The sequence below is a fragment of the Cyanistes caeruleus genome, chromosome Z, assembly GCF_971803275.1.
Source record: "Cyanistes caeruleus chromosome Z, bCyaCae1.hap1.1, whole genome shotgun sequence".
In the NCBI taxonomy this organism is placed as follows: domain Eukaryota; kingdom Metazoa; phylum Chordata; class Aves; order Passeriformes; family Paridae; genus Cyanistes; species Cyanistes caeruleus.
This window is the reverse complement of record NC_141732.1, coordinates 53,456,577-53,473,574: the sequence shown is the minus strand read 5'-3', so window position 1 is coordinate 53,473,574 and position 16,998 is coordinate 53,456,577. Positions and strand designations below refer to the sequence as shown.

At 35.2% G+C, this 16,998-nt stretch overlaps 1 protein-coding gene across 1 annotated transcript in view; it reads right to left on the bottom strand.

Moving 5' to 3' along the window:
- Positions 1-419: 419 nt before the first annotated feature.
- The window catches only part of PLGRKT (plasminogen receptor with a C-terminal lysine), a 28,289-nt gene continuing 11,710 nt past the window's right edge, over positions 420-16,998 (bottom strand). Inside the window, exons 2-4 of the mRNA XM_023943464.2 lie at positions 8,276-8,406; positions 7,180-7,289; positions 420-2,924 (exon numbers count right to left, since the gene is read on the bottom strand). Of these exons, the coding sequence (XP_023799232.2) occupies positions 2,803-2,924; positions 7,180-7,289; positions 8,276-8,406 (363 nt within the window). The 3' untranslated portion in view covers positions 420-2,802. The remainder of the gene's footprint in view (positions 2,925-7,179; positions 7,290-8,275; positions 8,407-16,998) is intronic.

The following is a 16,998-nucleotide window of genomic DNA, read 5'->3' as shown; positions in this document are numbered from 1 at the left end:
ATATGAGATATATATATCCTCATATACACTATCACAACCAGATAAACAAGAGTGAGGTGAAGGCACCTGTGGCTTGCAGGTGGCATGCACTTCCTTGGGTTCTGTAAATGAGACACATCCGTAATTAGAACACAGCTTAATTTTGACATCCTAATCACGACTGACTTCTCACCTTTCCAGAACAATCCTGCTCCAAATGACACTGATTCAGGAGATATGGCTATCAGACATTATAACCAGAAAAACCCAACAGAATTTAGGTGGGAAGAGTAGTGCCTTCAGGCCAGAACAAGCTCCCCCTGGAATTGCTCTCCTTTTTTTTCCCCAGTGATTCATGGAAACAAAGACAGTTGTTGTGATTTATTGAAGTAAGTCTAAAAGCAGAGGCCAGTTGAGCACAAATGACAAAAAAGGAGCAGGAAGTTTTAGGTGCTTTATTTATTTCCATAACAAATATCACGATTATGGGCAACATGTGCTGTAAACACGTATTTCCCCAACGTAAACCTTGTCACTGATAAACTCCTGTTTTCTTTCTTTGTCCTCTGAAGGAAGTTACGCCATTCAGTTATTCTGTATCTGTCACTATGTGACAGATATGACTGTGCACAGCACATGCAACCATTTTGATTAATACACTGTCAGTAGAATAACTAACTCTGCAACAAAGAATGAGCCTCTTCAAAACAAAAGCATGCTTTTTTTAAAAAAAAAAAGAAAAAGTAAAGCAAACAGTGAAAATAAGGGCAATAAAGGTGAATAACGCTTAACTCCTTGATGATTTTTGGCATATTCTATATAGCCCACTTTCATCTATATCTGGGTTAGACCATCTTGCTTAGAGCCTTTTCCTTAATAAATTTGGTGTAATTTACTGATTCTGTGTTATACTGAATTGAACTTATCGCATTTAAGTCACATTTCGGTGTGGAGTCTTGCAATAGATTAATGTTATTGATCTAAATTCAAACTTTGGGGGGAAAAAAAAATAAATTTAGTTTGGATAGAGTAATATATAGCTACTTTATTATCTCCTAAAACTGTTACCATTATTTTGCTCCCTTTAACACTGGCATTTGATCAAACACCATAGCCAGGAACCTGTCATGAGCACTCAGCTACTGATTCCTAATTCACATTGGATACAATTAGGGTATTTCCTAAGTTCCTAAGATTTATGAGTAAAACTGTTGTGTGGTCTGTTAAAACCAATCTTTTTTGAAAACGTCTTTTACGGGAATAAAACGTGGGCTAAAAGGCACAGACATAGAAATACCCCAAAAGGCTGGTTCAATTGTTTTTCATTTTTGGAAGAAAGAGTATCAATAGATGACAGATATCAAAACATACAAGACTTCTTCAAAATTAAAGGAAGGTGGATTTCAGAACTCGGAGGAAGCATAGCAAACACTCTGTTATTCAAAACAGAGCAAGAAAGTGGAGTACTTGTGTTCATTTTATTACACGGACTATTAAAACACATCCCATTTGAAATCAGTTACAGACAGTATGCATTGTCAACCTGCAGAAGACAGAACCAATTACAGAAGTGACTGAATGCAGAAGTGAGTGCACTTTCAGAAGTCAGACTGTGGAAACTGTGCTATTAATTTCTTCTATATTCAGAAGCTTTTGTTTCATTATATATTTGCCTGTCTTACTGTAACAATATTCTAAGTTTAGTTAAGTAGTCTTCAAAATCATGTTTGGGGCATTATCTCCAGCTGGAATTTAATTTTTAAGTCAACAAATTGTCAATACAGACTTCAGCTTAATTCATTTTTGGATGCTTTTTGAGCATTTGTTTTTCATTCCACAATTAGATTAATGCTAGAATAATTTCCATCCAGAACACAAAATAATCTGTTTCTAAACAAGATTTCCAATACAGAAAGATTAATTTTTTTCCAAGTGTGGCATCAGAACATTAAAGTACACTAAAACTATATTCTCAGTATCTACCATGCTAGAGTAAAGGCATGGAAAAAATCCCACAGTTTTTCAGTACTTACAAGGCCACTTGGATCTACCCATTATAAAAACATGCATTAATAATTTTGCTTGCTGTTAGCCAAAGTTAATATTCATCTTAGTAGTGAAACTCTGATTTCAATTATAAAAAACCAAATTATCCTGAGTTTCAGAATGTTGGACAAGCATGATAAAGACTCAGGAAATAGCTACATAATTTGTTTCCTCTTTTTCAGAAACTATCTCTGCTCATACTTTAACACAGTTTTCCCTAAGAGTAAAACACACAGTTAGCAAATTATGTGTTTACTTCTGAACCTACTTCTGATAAAAGCTGTTTATTCCATCAGAATTTGGAGCAGAGATGGTGACTTCACTGCCTAAAGAACAACAAACAAAAAGTGTCTTATTTTTCAAAAAAACTGACTGCCTGCTCCTGACTTCAAGTTGAGCTGTGTATCCTGAAATACATTTGAAATCGGTATCTATTTATTTATATAATTTATATATATTTATACAAACTTAAAACTGCCAATTACCATACTGTGTTAGGTCAGCACCAGACATTTTTATTGCAGGTGAAAGTTATTTTAAGACTCTGAATAGACAATGCAAATTCAGTATTTCATTATAATCAAGGAAAATATACTACAGAACAAGGAATATTTTAAAGACATACATATAATATGAAACAGATTTCTTTTGAAAGTACTATTAAAAAAATTAATTTTTTATAAGAGCTCATAATCTTATCAAATTTTTAATGATTTATTTATGTTGAAATGCAGTATCATAATCACATTTCAGATATGCAGCTTTAATACCATCTTCCTATTTTTCTCTGAATAAATTGTTCTGAGATATTCTGATCTTCTCCAAATCCTCAAATGTGAGAGGTCCTTTTGGCAATTCTAGCAAAGCGCTCTGTGTATCAAGTATGTTCTCTGCTTCACCTATTAAAAAAAAAAAAAAAAAAAAAAAAGTCAATTTCCTCAGCCTTACAGACAGAAAGCAAAGAATGAGGAAAAAAACATAAGAAACTAATTTAGCTATTCTTGTTTGGACCACATTAGCAAAATAGCACGTCTTAGCTATCTATTTCACAAACAATCTGATGTCAATATATCAGCAAAGTCATCTCTAAGGAACTTCGGACCGGTGGGGTAATTAGGAATCTGAGAAGAAAGTGGATCAGACAAACACATGAAGGTGTACACATAAGTTTTAACAAGTAACCACAGTGCTACAGATGTACCGTATTTGGGCACAGTTTTTCTTGTGCCTCAGGACTAGCCTGAAAAGTGTCAGAATGTGGGCAGCACAGGACTTGAAGAAGCATTGGTCAAAGCACACTGCTCACAAAAAGGTTTGCTAAGACAGTTACTGAAACATGAAGCATAGCAGGGAAAAGTTGTAGAGTGCAAAATGCTCTGGGTAAGCCTGGAATGAAAACTTCTAGGACAGAGAATCCAAAAAACAAAGATACAGACTGAACATCATACACAGGTTGTGGTGGTCTGATTGTGATATAAGAAGAAGATTAGCCAAAGAATGCATTTGTTTTGGCTCATGCCATTTGGCACCATGCCAAAAAAATCTTGTTTATCTATGCCTCAAGTCCCAGTTTGGTGATTCTTATAGCAGTGGCTTGAAACTGTTTGAAAACTTATGTGTGATCAGCCTGACTAAATATTGCAATGCAGTCAAGGTTGCAGTCATTCTAGAGAGGAGGTCTGAGTGTTGACATCTCCCAGCTGTCATTGGTATGCTCCTACAGTGCCTGGGACCATTGGTAATATCCAACACTGGTTACCACTCCCACATCAGTCATTTGCATATAGCATCTGATTATGAACTAGCAAGAGATCCTGGGGACAGAGATATAGATAGGCAAATCTCTGTGTCTGTCCCTCACATGTACTAAAGGATATTGCCCCACTCACTGCTCAGGACGTAAGAACTCAGCTATGTAAATCTTAGAAAAGGTAGCCAGAATTCCATTGCTTAGTGGAGAAGTTCTGTGCAATTAGAGGCTGGCCATAAAATCTCCTCCAATAATTTGTATGAAAAACACCACAAGTGTGCACTGGACTGGGAGGAAAAGCAAAACAGCAAGGCCATGAACACAGATAGCAGGTCCATGACTGATTCTTTGCGTCCTCAGAGGTTTAGAATACATAGTTTGATGGCTGTTCTGTAACCCTGACACATCCAAAAGATTAGGTCCTGATACACAGGTCTGGAAACTTAGGGCTTTCCAACAGCACAAGAAGAACTTAAAACAGCTATTTCCCTCTATGTTGTCAGTTTAGAATTTTAATTAGCCCAAGCTATATGGTGGGAAAAAATACCCTTCTAATATTTCAGTGTGGAAGACTACTAAAATAATGAGATAATTCTTGGTCAAGTAGGCTAGAGACAGAAGAAAAAAAACTGTAAACAAGATCAGAGATAAAATGCCTAAAGAAAGAGAAACAATGAAACCTTTCAGGGGTACAAAACAATTCCAAAGGATGAAAGGCAGCATATGCAAACCTATATGATCAAGGTGGCTCAGATACAAGGTTCACCATGCAGCACAGAAACTGCATATTATTTTAGGAGAGGGAATTGGCTATGAGGTTGATGATAGGTATACCCTGGAGGAAAGAGACCAGATAAAGAAAGAACAGTAAAGAGAACACCATATATGTTCATTGTTACACCAGACAGATTAAGCATGGCATGCACCAACAGAATAAATAGACAAGCAGAGAAGTGGTTGGCAAAGCCATGAGAGTGAACATGGGGATCAGTTGAGTATTGAGAATAAGTGTTGTGGCTGCAGGTCAATTTTGTCATAAAACCTTCTCTTCAACTACGTAATTTTAACCTTAAAATAAAAATGAACTCCTGAACCTCATTTCCAGACCAGATTCAGTCAGGCTATTCCACTTCCTTTTAATCTAGTGCTGATATTGGTAATTAGTTTAATTTCCTACTCTTACTTTCCTTTATTCCATCCTTTAAGTAGGATCTGTAGACCCAAATCTGTCATGTCTTTTTACAAAGCTAAACAAATTAATCACTTTTTTTTTCTCTTGCAAGGCAGCTTGTCATTCCCAATAGTTTTAGCTCTTCAGTATAATTCCAGATTCCCTTTACAGAAGTGATCTAAATTACATGCAAATTTCCACAGGAGTTATTATTTTCCTGCACCTTCCCATTTGTACTCTTACTTGTACTAAGGTTGTGAAATATGCATCCCCAGAAATATTCAGAAGCCTTTCGGACATTTTCCTGGGCAATTTGCTATACATGATCTTAGGTCTGAGTAGGGGGCTTGGACCAGACAACCTTCAGAGATCCCTTCCAACCTCAGCCATGTTGTGATAGTAGGAAACCATGCTTGATGTTTCTAGACTTTGCTCAACTCTCAATTTCATCACACCATTGGATTATACTCATTCCGCGAGCATCGGCATTCAAGTTTTTCCTTTTTCTACTATTTCCATCTGGTGAGCTCTGGTGGCAGAAATCCCTATCAGTCCCTAGTTTTTTCTGACATTATCAAATTGAATCCTATTTTGTTGTCTCATTTCTTCAGACCATCAGCTCTTCTTGCACTACAGTTCATTTCTTCTCTGTTGATGAACTTACTCAAGTTTGTCAACCAAAGATTTGATCAGGATAACCTAGTCATAATTTCAGCTATAACACAAATGGAGATCCAGGCCAAATATTGAGGAATATTGTAACAACCCTGCTGAAGCCTAACCTTCCTTTTCAAGCACAAAATTTGGTATCATTTCTTTATTCCCAAGCTTACCTGTTTATTAATTCCCATGTCTTTCACATTAACTTAATCTTTAGGTAATACCACATCAAGTGCTTTCATGAGTTTATAATGGATCTACCACATTTCTTCTGTCCAAAAAAAAAAACCATTCTGGAAAAGACAGAGTTAGTTTGGCATGTTCGATTTTATTTTGTATTCAGCTCCACGGTTTCTTTTCTGCACAGCACTTTCACAAGCCTTTCAAACTGCTGAAGCTCTCCTAGCAAATCTGAAGGGATGAAGACGACTTCCCATTTGGAAAGCAATAGGACACCATACTGCCCCTCTTCAATCTGTACACAACTGCACGGTACACAGTAAACTCATTACATACAAATCCTAAATTCCAAGTGCTAATTCTGCTCTGTGTACTAATCTCCCTTTCAACACCTTGATTTACAAGAACTGCCCCTTCTTCCCTTTGCTTAGCTTCATATTAAATCATAGCTTCATATTAATCCCTTCATACTAAAATCCAAAGAAGTTTGTTGAATGCTGTTGAGGAAACGTTCACAGGTATACACTCCTGCATCACCTAAATGTATTTGCACCTGCATGCAGCAGAAACTACTGTCTAATTAACCTACTGCTATTTTCAGTGAAGCATACAGAGTTAGGAAAACGAAAGGCTAGATCTGGAGGCTAAAGATCAAGAGCTGAAACAAATTTTTATTTTGTTTCAATATGGTTGTGCCAGTAGCATACAAGACAAACAAGCTAGTTAACTAAGACAATTTGTGAAGTTGACAAGCCATGGCCCAATGCTGTCTTCACCTGCAGTCAACACTCACTGAGCCAGTCTCCTTCACTAGGAATCAGAGTTAACATAAATGCATCTCCATAAACTTTAACACAATGTATATAATTTAATCACATAGATAAGGGACAAGTGTGAAGCAAGACCCTGCTTTCTGGGACTCACCTTTCTTCTTCAGTCTTAGCAGGACACTGCAGTGATGTCATCACCTGACTACTGTGTTTGGTCATGGAGGTGTAAGGCTGTGATTCATGTCTGCATTCCTTCATTTTGTAATCCCAAACTCTTTCCCCAAAAAACAGCATTGGAGTGGAATTCAGAAGGAAATCACCAGATCTGTCATTTCTCCCAAATACGCAGTTCTTACATCAGCTGTATTTATAAGCTTAGCATTCAAATATTTTGAAACAAGAGGAGAAATTGACAGTCTTAACTGAAAAGAAGTGCTGTAAAAGTACAGTGAGTACTCTTGACTAGCAAAATATTTGATTTTAACAGAAGATAAAAATGAGACATAATATTTATGTCCAAAAAAACCCAAACATCTTTTACAAGTTTTCTCCTAGCCATTGAAAAAAATGTAACAGGTTAACTGAAGCTTGGTTCTACATGAGAACAGGACAGACTTACATACCTTTGATCCTTTGCAACAGTGTCCCATAGCCCACATCATAATGATAAGAAAATACAAAGCCTAAGGGAAGTACTGGCAGTAAAACTGCTGGGTTCTTCCTTTTTATTGCTCTGTGCAAGAAAAAAGAAAAAAAATTATTTAGCATATTCAGCGTATCAGCATTGTTACTTTAGGCTGATCTTAACTGTCTAGACTTTTGTATATTTCTGAAGTCTCTAATCAAAGAACAAGTCTTCATATTTTCAGAAACATTTGTCTTCTGGTTGCCTTCTTTCTCAACCCAAGAGTATTTTAAAAATGCAATTGTGATTTTTGAATATATCTAACAATATGATCTAACTCAGTTAGCATGCATGTGCAGTCACATATACCCAGCCACTTGCAACATGTAACAATGTAGATTCTATGTTCATTTCCAAATGCATCTGAGTCTACAGAGAACACATAAAACATAAGGTGCATTTAATCTTCACCATGTACACAAACCCAAAAATATTTCCTACATTCCTTCTAAACATGTTACAGCACAAGAAAAACATACTATCAACCAAAAGTACTGTAGGGCAAGCTCTTCCCTATGCAATATAGCTTTATTAGCCAGGCTTCTTTTTCCCTTGGGTCAGTTGATCCAAATTCAAGTGACTAGACTTCAGAATATGTCCACTTGTTCACTGCATTTAAAAAACCCAGATGGAGGATATGCTACTCACTATCTGTTCATTAAATCTCAGTGCAGACAAAAAAATAGCATGGCTTTTAAATACTCCCCTTCCACACATAACTTTTATTTTACACTTTTGGTACTTCTATTTTAGACTTTTGGTACTTCAGATATGTCATTTTATTGTCAGCTCATGTCTCTGCTTTGAAATAAATCTGCAATACAGATATAACAAAAACACATTCAGAAGCAGACAGAATTCAGAGTCCATTTGTCATTTGATCAATCTCTGAGCAATTACGGATAAAAATAACTACTTGTTGTAAAGCAAAAGCAAGATCCAGAAAAATAGAAATATATAATTTAAAGTATTATAATTTTATAATTATAATTTAACATATATTCATATCTTCTGTTAGGGAATAAAGTTCATACCCAGTTGTTAAAACAACAGCAGCAAGTCCAAAAAATGTCCCAAAGTATTTGAGAAATTCTCGTGTCCAAGCAATCTGCATGGCTGTTTGTCTCTCTCTCATTAGGTTCTGCAGGACTAGTTGCCTTTCCAGCTAAAGAAGAGAGATAGGTTAAACAAAATTAAGTAATCCATATATTTTAAGACTGACTCAATCTCTCAGTGGTCTATAAATCCAAAACACTAACAAAGAAAGCAATCTTTCATGGCTTTTGATTGAGAATGGTCTTCTTCAGTAATAGTTTACACCAAGAAAGCATTTAGGTCAATTAGCAAAAGCTTTGATGCAGAATACTTCTAAATGTGCTTCTCAAGGTCCAGACAACCAAAACTGCAGTGTTAAGTTTTAACAGGTATCGAAGTCCCAGCAGGACTCTCTAGATTAAGATTCTCTGACCTTCGCAGTTCCATGGCGATCCATAGAGTACCTGCATTCCCAATTAATTCTGCTTAATTCTAATTTAGTTGTAGTAATTTTAGAGTGAATCTTGACACCTCTTTGCCATCCTCATGATGCATCATAAAGCTAATAAGTCTCCTGCAACACCACCATTACAAATATAGAAAAACACTGAAGACAACAGATCTTTTATAGATCCTGAATATATATCAAAAGTCCATAAGGAAATACTTCTGTAACTAAAATTAAAACAATAATGTAAAAAGTACAATCTAGTCAATATATTCACGTGTCCAAGTAGGACTTTCTCTAGTAAGAAGAATAAAATAGTAGAAGAATAAAAAAGTAGACTTTTTTTTTTTTTTTTTTTTTTTTTTAATTACATGCCCTGTCTAAACCTACTGGTACATTTTCATTAAGTAAGGTAAATTCTGTATTTCTCAAAAGTTCCTCTCAACTATGCAGAACACAAAAAAGAATTTCCTTCTTAGAGTGATGAAAAATAAGAATTGTGCAAAAATAAGCAGTCTGAAACCAGAGTGGAGAAGTTAGTTAACAGAACAAAAAGAAATCTTCTTCTATAAACAGCAATGTTTATAACTCATGTTGTGGGGAAAAAACTGAGTATGTGGGTTTGCATGTCTAGGCTAGCTAACCAGGTTGGATGAAAGTTCAACAAGGTACAGGAAGCAGAATACCAGCTGCCTAAAAGAGTGTATTCTAGGGAAAAAAGAACAAAGAGTGAATTCAGAAAGCTCTCTTCTAATGAATCTCTAAAAGTAATTAAATATGTTCTTTTCTCCAGCTTTCTAATTCAAGAATAATTTAAAGGATTTGTAATTACTTAAGGTTTCCACCCATTTATTCATCTCCATTACTATTGATTTAGCCTGAACAGAACAATTTCTGTTAAATTGTTACTAATTATTTCCTCAGATTATGTTGATCTTGCTATCTTATTTACAAGTTAATTCAGTACCTAGATAGGTAGAAATAATTTTGAGATAGCATAATGAAAAAAGGACAGATCTAATTACATATAATTGTACACAGTAGGAAAAACAACATTCACTATAGTCTCACAGTACTATTTCATCTGTTTCTCTTTCCTCAAGACTTACATTGCAATTGTTGTTCTCACAAAAAATATCAACAGGCTTTACCTTTCTGATAGCCATAATTTTCAGATTTCTTTGTTTTGTTTTGTGTTATTTTTTTCAGAAGAAGTAATTATATAATGGCTGACAAACCACTTAATAAAATATCAAAATAATTAGATTTTATTTTGTCACCTACAAGACAGTTGGAAATTCTAAAGTAAACAAGTACACTGCCCATTAATTAGACCCATTTTGGTCCCAGATATCCTAAGCCTGGTAAATTGCTGAGGGCTGACGTGATAAGATAAAATAATGACATGTAATATCCTTTTAATGACTTTATTTTCATCTTCAGTATGATTATAGGTGTAGTTTCCACATATGTGAAAAGTATTAAGGGATCCTTTGTTTGCCTGTCAGCACAGAAAAGGGCCTGTGCTTCCAAGATGCACAGTATTACCCTAAATGAGCTTCAATTTGGAGAATCACATGGTAAGGAAGTGGGACAAGGATATGCTGGTGAAATATAGGTCTTGCTAAAGGGAACAATGGAGAAGAAGAAAAGTAGGCAGTTCAACAAAATGCACAGTGTTTAGAAAGAAGTAAGCATGGCATAAAAAGAAGGCTGTAAGTTCAGACTTAGAAAAGTAAACTAAAGGATCCTAACATGATTTCTTTAAAAACAAATACACACACACACAAAAGCCCCGAAAAAAAACCCCAACAAAAATCCCCTCACACTTGTTATTCTTTGACAGCTCTTTAAAACCCAAGTGCTGAAAGAAAAAGATAAGTCACCAGAAATAAAGTCAAACAAACACCATGCTGCAGGAGACTGTCATATCAAATTCCAGATGCCCAAGGGTACTTCCATGTATATCTTCAAGTGGTTCATATAAATAACCTACTACAATCGAAAACAACTTGTTTTCTATATTATAGACAGATAACATTATCAAACATTTTTCATATTCTTTTCTAATTAGATATTTTTTCTTTCACTTGAGATAAACAACCCTCAGCTTTCTCCATCCAAAAACAAGTGGTGGAATGAAATGCATAGAAAAATGCCTGTAATTCCTTTCCACTGAGCAAGCTTCTTCCATCTAGATGTAGAATTTTAACCAAATGAAACACAGTACTGTATTTAAATTAAGTTCTTCAAACAAACAAACAAGACAAATGTATTGGAGGGAAGTTTAAGAATTATGAATCAGAGATGAACATTCTCTGTGTACATGGGGAAATGTGACAGCCAAGAAACAATGGTTTCAGAGGAATACTAATCCACAGGTCTAGTGACACTTGGCTAAAAGAACAATTCGTGCTCTTACTGAAGTTTTTGTCCATAAACTTAAAACGTAGCATGAAGAAAGCCCTGAGATGTGTTTGGGGATGCTAAGTAAGCTACAGTACTGATGCAGGGATTTGTAAACCAATTTTTATTTAGTCATAATTTATGCAGAGAAAACTTAATAACAATACATTCTCATACACAGAACATGTGCTCCAAAATCCATTTGAACTTATGTGGTTTTATGTCAAACCCAGTATTACTTCTCTCAAATGCCAAAATTTCCTTTCCTCTGTACTCCTTTATTCCAAAAAACATCTTCATTCATGCTTTCCGTTTCATAACAAAGATCAGTTTTGTTACTTGTTATAGTTTTATCTTGCAAAACAATAGACTATAGTGCTGTAGCTGTTAGGATTACAAGAGGAATCTGATTAATGAAAAGATTTAGTCTAAGTGTTCTAAGTGTTCCAGGGCAATTACACAAGTCCTCTGGATTTCAAACTCTCCCTAAGGAAAACCTGAGCAACAATTATGGCCAAAGTTGTCCTGCTACATAGTATTTCATCACACAAATTACACCTACTGGAATAACCATAGGAAAACCAGTTTGGAGTACACCTGAGCTCTTCTCAGGGATCTCTGTAGCCACTGTGCAGTGGGCACAGCAGGGAACACCTCTCTAGCACATTCTCTGGCATATACAAAGCAGACAAAAGGCAGGGTACCTGCCTACCCTGTGGCATCAAAAACTGCTTTAGCACGTCCAAACCTGACATCTGATCAGTTAAAAGCAAAGCTTGACTGTAAAAAGTATATACCTTTAAATTAATTTTGGGTGCTCTAAGTGTCAAAATTAAGCACGTTGCCACTCAGGCAACTCCTTTGAACTAGTCTTTTAAAAATTAAAACAATTAATGGGCAATATCTTTATGTTTACCCATTTAACATGCCAATCTTAAATGAGTATCTGTAGCTTGAGTAGTTTTGAATGACCAAGATATACTGACGTGCTGGCTTTACACTGGCGATCAACTATTGGTAGATCTTAGGTCAAAACCAAAGCCTTAAGAAACTGCCTGAAGTTGACCTTAAGCAAGTAAGGATTTGAAAACATATGTATATAGGAAAAGACTCGGGAGTCTACCACAAAAAATGATTCGAAATTAGAAGAAAGAAAACCAAATCATGTTTGACTGCAGTTCAAATCAATATCCCATTTCCAGCTGTTAATTTCCTAGTAATTGTGTCTTATTTTCCTCTGCATGTGTTCTATTGAAAATGTCAGTCACACTGGGATAGTGAAAGACTTTTGATCTATTAACATGCAGATTTTATTAAAAACACCAAGTTCTACTTTCTTAGAACTTACAATAATTTTTAAAATTACATATTTTCTCATTACAGCAGAACAGAAGTAAGAATTAAGAACAGTAGGTATTCATTTTCACTGCAAAACATTTTATAGAATTTTATAGGTAATAAGACCTAATAAAAGCATATCATTCAGCAGAGATGGGCTGATGTTTATTTAGAAAAGTCTTACTGATGGGAGAAGCTGATTATTGAGAAAACAAGCCACAGGTGCACATCACATATATCAGGTGAACAACCATTCACCATCCAAGTGCCATGTCTTAGGGAATAAATTCTAATTCATTTTAAGTACACAAAGGGCCCATCTATATAGCCATAAAAACTTCAGTAGGAATGGTTTACATGACTATACTTGCATTAAAAACTACAGGTAAAGGGTCTCAAGTGCACTTTTAGCACAGGAGGAAGAGAGATACTGTAATTTTCCTAGCCAGGTTGCCTTGCATAGCACAAGAGAACTGCAGCTGTGATGGGTGCACATCCAAGCATGCTTTTCAACTACTTGTATCCTACAACAATCAGACCATGATTTTATAGACTCATATCATATCATATCATATCATATCATATCATATCATATCATATCAATGCAATTTAATGAATTAATATCGTAATAAAAAAGTGACAATAGCAACTTCCATTGGCAAAAAGTATTGATTGCATAATTTTAAAAATTAGGTATAGTATTCCAAAATAAATGGGTACTAGTAGCAAGTGACATTTGAAATTTTATAACACTTTCAAGGGGACCCAATTAGAAATAACTTTCTCATTTTTTCTTTAAATATGGCTAGTAGTTTCTCAACACTGTATAAGCAACTGTAAGGGCTGATTGGGATTTTGAAGTCTGCCACATACAAACTGTCATAGTAAAAGGAAATCAATGTTACAAAATGAATCATGACAGATGAAGAGAAGTGAGGCAGAGAGGGAAAAGGTCAGTTACTGTGAAACTGATAACACTAATAAACTAGTCAGTGGTAACCATCACCATAATTTCTACTGATTATTCTTCAGACTGCCACAGTGATGTCAAACCACATAAAAGAGCATTTATACCATCATTTCATTGATTAAAATCCAGTGGGAGAAAATTCTCATCTGAAATAATTTAATTGACTTTAACAACTTCCAAAAAAAAACCCCTGTCTGGATTACAAGCCACATCTTTCACTAGGCTAGAAATTTCTCATACTTTAGACTCTTAGATTGTTTTCTCTCTTCCACGTTCAGATGCTGTAGATGGAATGAATGCTACTTTGGTTTTGTACCCCCAAATGGAATGGAAGGTGGCGTACAAATACTTGATAGAAATAGAAAATAGAATAGAAAATAGAAATAGAAAAGCAGAGCCAGTGCAAAATGCTCTCTGCTTCACTGTCCACATGTATTAAGCATAATTTCACTGGTGTATTTTGTGTGAATCTATGTGTCTGTGGGAAAGAAGACACAGTAACCACCCCTAAAAAAAAGACAATTTGCAACCCAATATGCTTAGTGGCCCTTCTGGGAGATACACTCTTTTTCCTAACCTGTCAAAAATATTGGGAAGACAAACACTTATCTTGAGAGCAGTCAGGGCAGTAAACCTATAGAGAATATATTTCATGTCAACATCATTAGGACATAATTATACTGACATCCTGGTAAACAGATAATATAAGGACATATAAGGAATTAACTACCTTATAAGAAATAATCATACTATCTCTGCTGAAGGTCTGAAACCCAGTATCTGAAACTTGAAGAAACTTTTGGAATACTCTTACACTCATGTTGAAAGAGCTCTCCAGTTTTGTCACAGGTTAATACATCTGTTATAGGCCACTGCCACTCTGCCCATAATAGGTTATTTTCGCTTAGTTTTCCAATGTTCAGACACTCTGAAAGTGTTCTTTTAAAAAGAAATAACTTCTAACTTCTGAGCACTCAGACCTGCAATGAAAAATAAGGCTTAAGTTAAAAAAAAGTGTGACAATCACACCTACAAAAATCCGCAAAGGCCTTCCAAAACACGTATGAAAGTTAGTGTGCAGATAGTACAGCTACACAGGGTTTTTCATCAGCAGATGAAAGATTAACAGCTCATGTTACTTTATCCTCAGTGCTATTGTTTGTAATCAACAGGTAAAACCAGAATCTGCTGCAAGTGGTTGTTTGGCAAAAATAAATGAAAAATAGAATAGTGATACCTATCTCTACACCTCCATTGTATGCCACCAGAGTGCAATACAGAGATGACAAAATAATTACACAGTGTCTGCTTGTTCTATGACCAGCATGCCCACAGACATCTCAGGAAATGGGCCTCCAGATCAAACAGTTAAAATAAATCAGACCTAAATGTTTTATCCTGCTGCTTCAAAGCTTGTTTGCAGATATTTTTCACATCAAGTACACAGAGCAATTAAAATTACTAGCACAGCAAGAAACTGAACTCTTTAAAAGAAAGCTTAATTTTTAAAGCTTCCTCACGCAAAGACAGATTACAAATAATTTACAAGCAAAGAGTAATCAGAATAAGAAAAGGATCTCACAATATTAGCCACAACCCAGAATGTAAACTGCACTGAAAAAAAAAATCACACAGAATCACAAAATATTCTGAGCTGGAAGGGACACACCAGGATTGAGTCCCAACCCTTAACTGAATGGTTATGGATTAAACCCATGACATTAGTGTTATTAGCATGAAATCCTTTATATTCATTTTCTTATCAATAAGGTACTGAAATTACACTCTGTATAAAGAGAAAATAACGTCGAAAGCCCTTAAATCCATGTGAGATTTTGTGCTGCATAAAGGAGAGACTCAATCTATGGGCAAAAACCATGAAGGTTAGATTTCTTGGCAGTAACCCAGCATTCTTATTTTTCTTCTGTGTGGCTTTTAGGCAACAAACATGCAGCAGAGTGCAGAAGGGCATCCACCACCTGCATTTAATAATCTTATCTACAAGAGTAACTGAGGTTTTAAGGTACTGTTACCAGCATTCAGAATTCTCAGAAGTTTATATAAGCTTTATAGAGACAAACAAAAGTCAGTCAACAGCCAGTTTTGTAAAAAGCAGGTATTCATGTTGTAGGAATAGTAAAATAGATTAAGACATATAAAATGAAGAATTAATATTACAATATCAAGTAATTTCAGTATCTGACTAATAACTGTACAAGAGTTGGGGTGTTTTTTTTGGTTTTTTTTACTTTTTATTTCCCCAGACTTAACATTCAGGAAATAGTATTTCATAGAAAGACAGTAAAAGCCCAAATTTTACTTCAGTGGACTTAAAAAAAGACTAAAATGATAGGTTTGCTCTTCCAAGAGGAAAGGAATTATGGAAAAATTGTTGTGTCACAGGAAGCAGCTTCAGAGGGCATTTTCTCTTTGAAGTCAGTTAAAATTCCTCCAACAAATTGGTAAAAGGTAAAAAGGTAAGCTGGAGGTGTACCTCCATGCACCTCCAAGCAGGACAAAATTTGCAAGCTGCATTCACAATGATATGTACTAATCATAGATATTTCCCCCCAAAAATACTGGCACAATTGATACAACTGAAAAAATTTAATTAATATTTGTCTCACTATTAGTGCATCAAGCAGTCTGTTTTGCATCTTTTGCTGGTAGTCATTGCGTATTAGAAATAGCTATTAAAATCTGCTCTTTGTTAACCACTTCATTTATTTCTTTACAGTGATCAGGCAGAGTATACAATCTGTCAGCTGAAACCAACCAAACTGGCTTTTTTTCCTGCAAGACAGATGGTTCTAATCTTCCTCAGTACAGATATCATTTATCTTGTTCTGTTCCACTTGATGCGCAGAAACTAATAAGGATATAGAATTGTTACCAGAGAGCATTTATTTCCCAGAATTAAGCCCAGATCACCTAAGGGGCAAAACAATTTATGTAATGCTTCAAGACAAATGCATTAGTGATGTCATAAGTGCTACTAGTATCTTGTCAATAGAAAACAAATTTATTTCCCACCCCAAAGGGGAACAAATGGTAGTAATCTGGAAAAGCAAAGCTTGCTTACATTTTACTTCATGACAAAGGAAGGGAACAATTGTTTTCATTTTAATAGAACTAAAAAAGAGTCCTTTTGACTAAATTTCACTGAAAACTTTGGGGAGGAAAAGGTTAGGGATTTACAAGACCCTGAAGAAAATGACTCAGTGTCTGAAACATTAAGAGAAATTAAATTTTTCAGGTATCATCCTAGAGGTGGTTGATCTTTTACTAACACAGATAAGGTGACAAATCTGTAGATGGAAAAATGTCATCACACGAAGTTTTATTTAGGCACAGGAAGTACTGCAGAAACCTGTGTCAGTACTTTCCTTATTTTATCAATGGAAGTGAAGAAGCATGAAAGAAGTTTCTTGTTCAGAAACTTACTGGCATTTTAACATTAGCCATTTTTCCTGCCAAGAGTCAAAACATAGCACACTTTTGCATTTCAAGCACAACTTCATTTTAAGATCAAATGATAAATAATTGATAGTATTTTGACT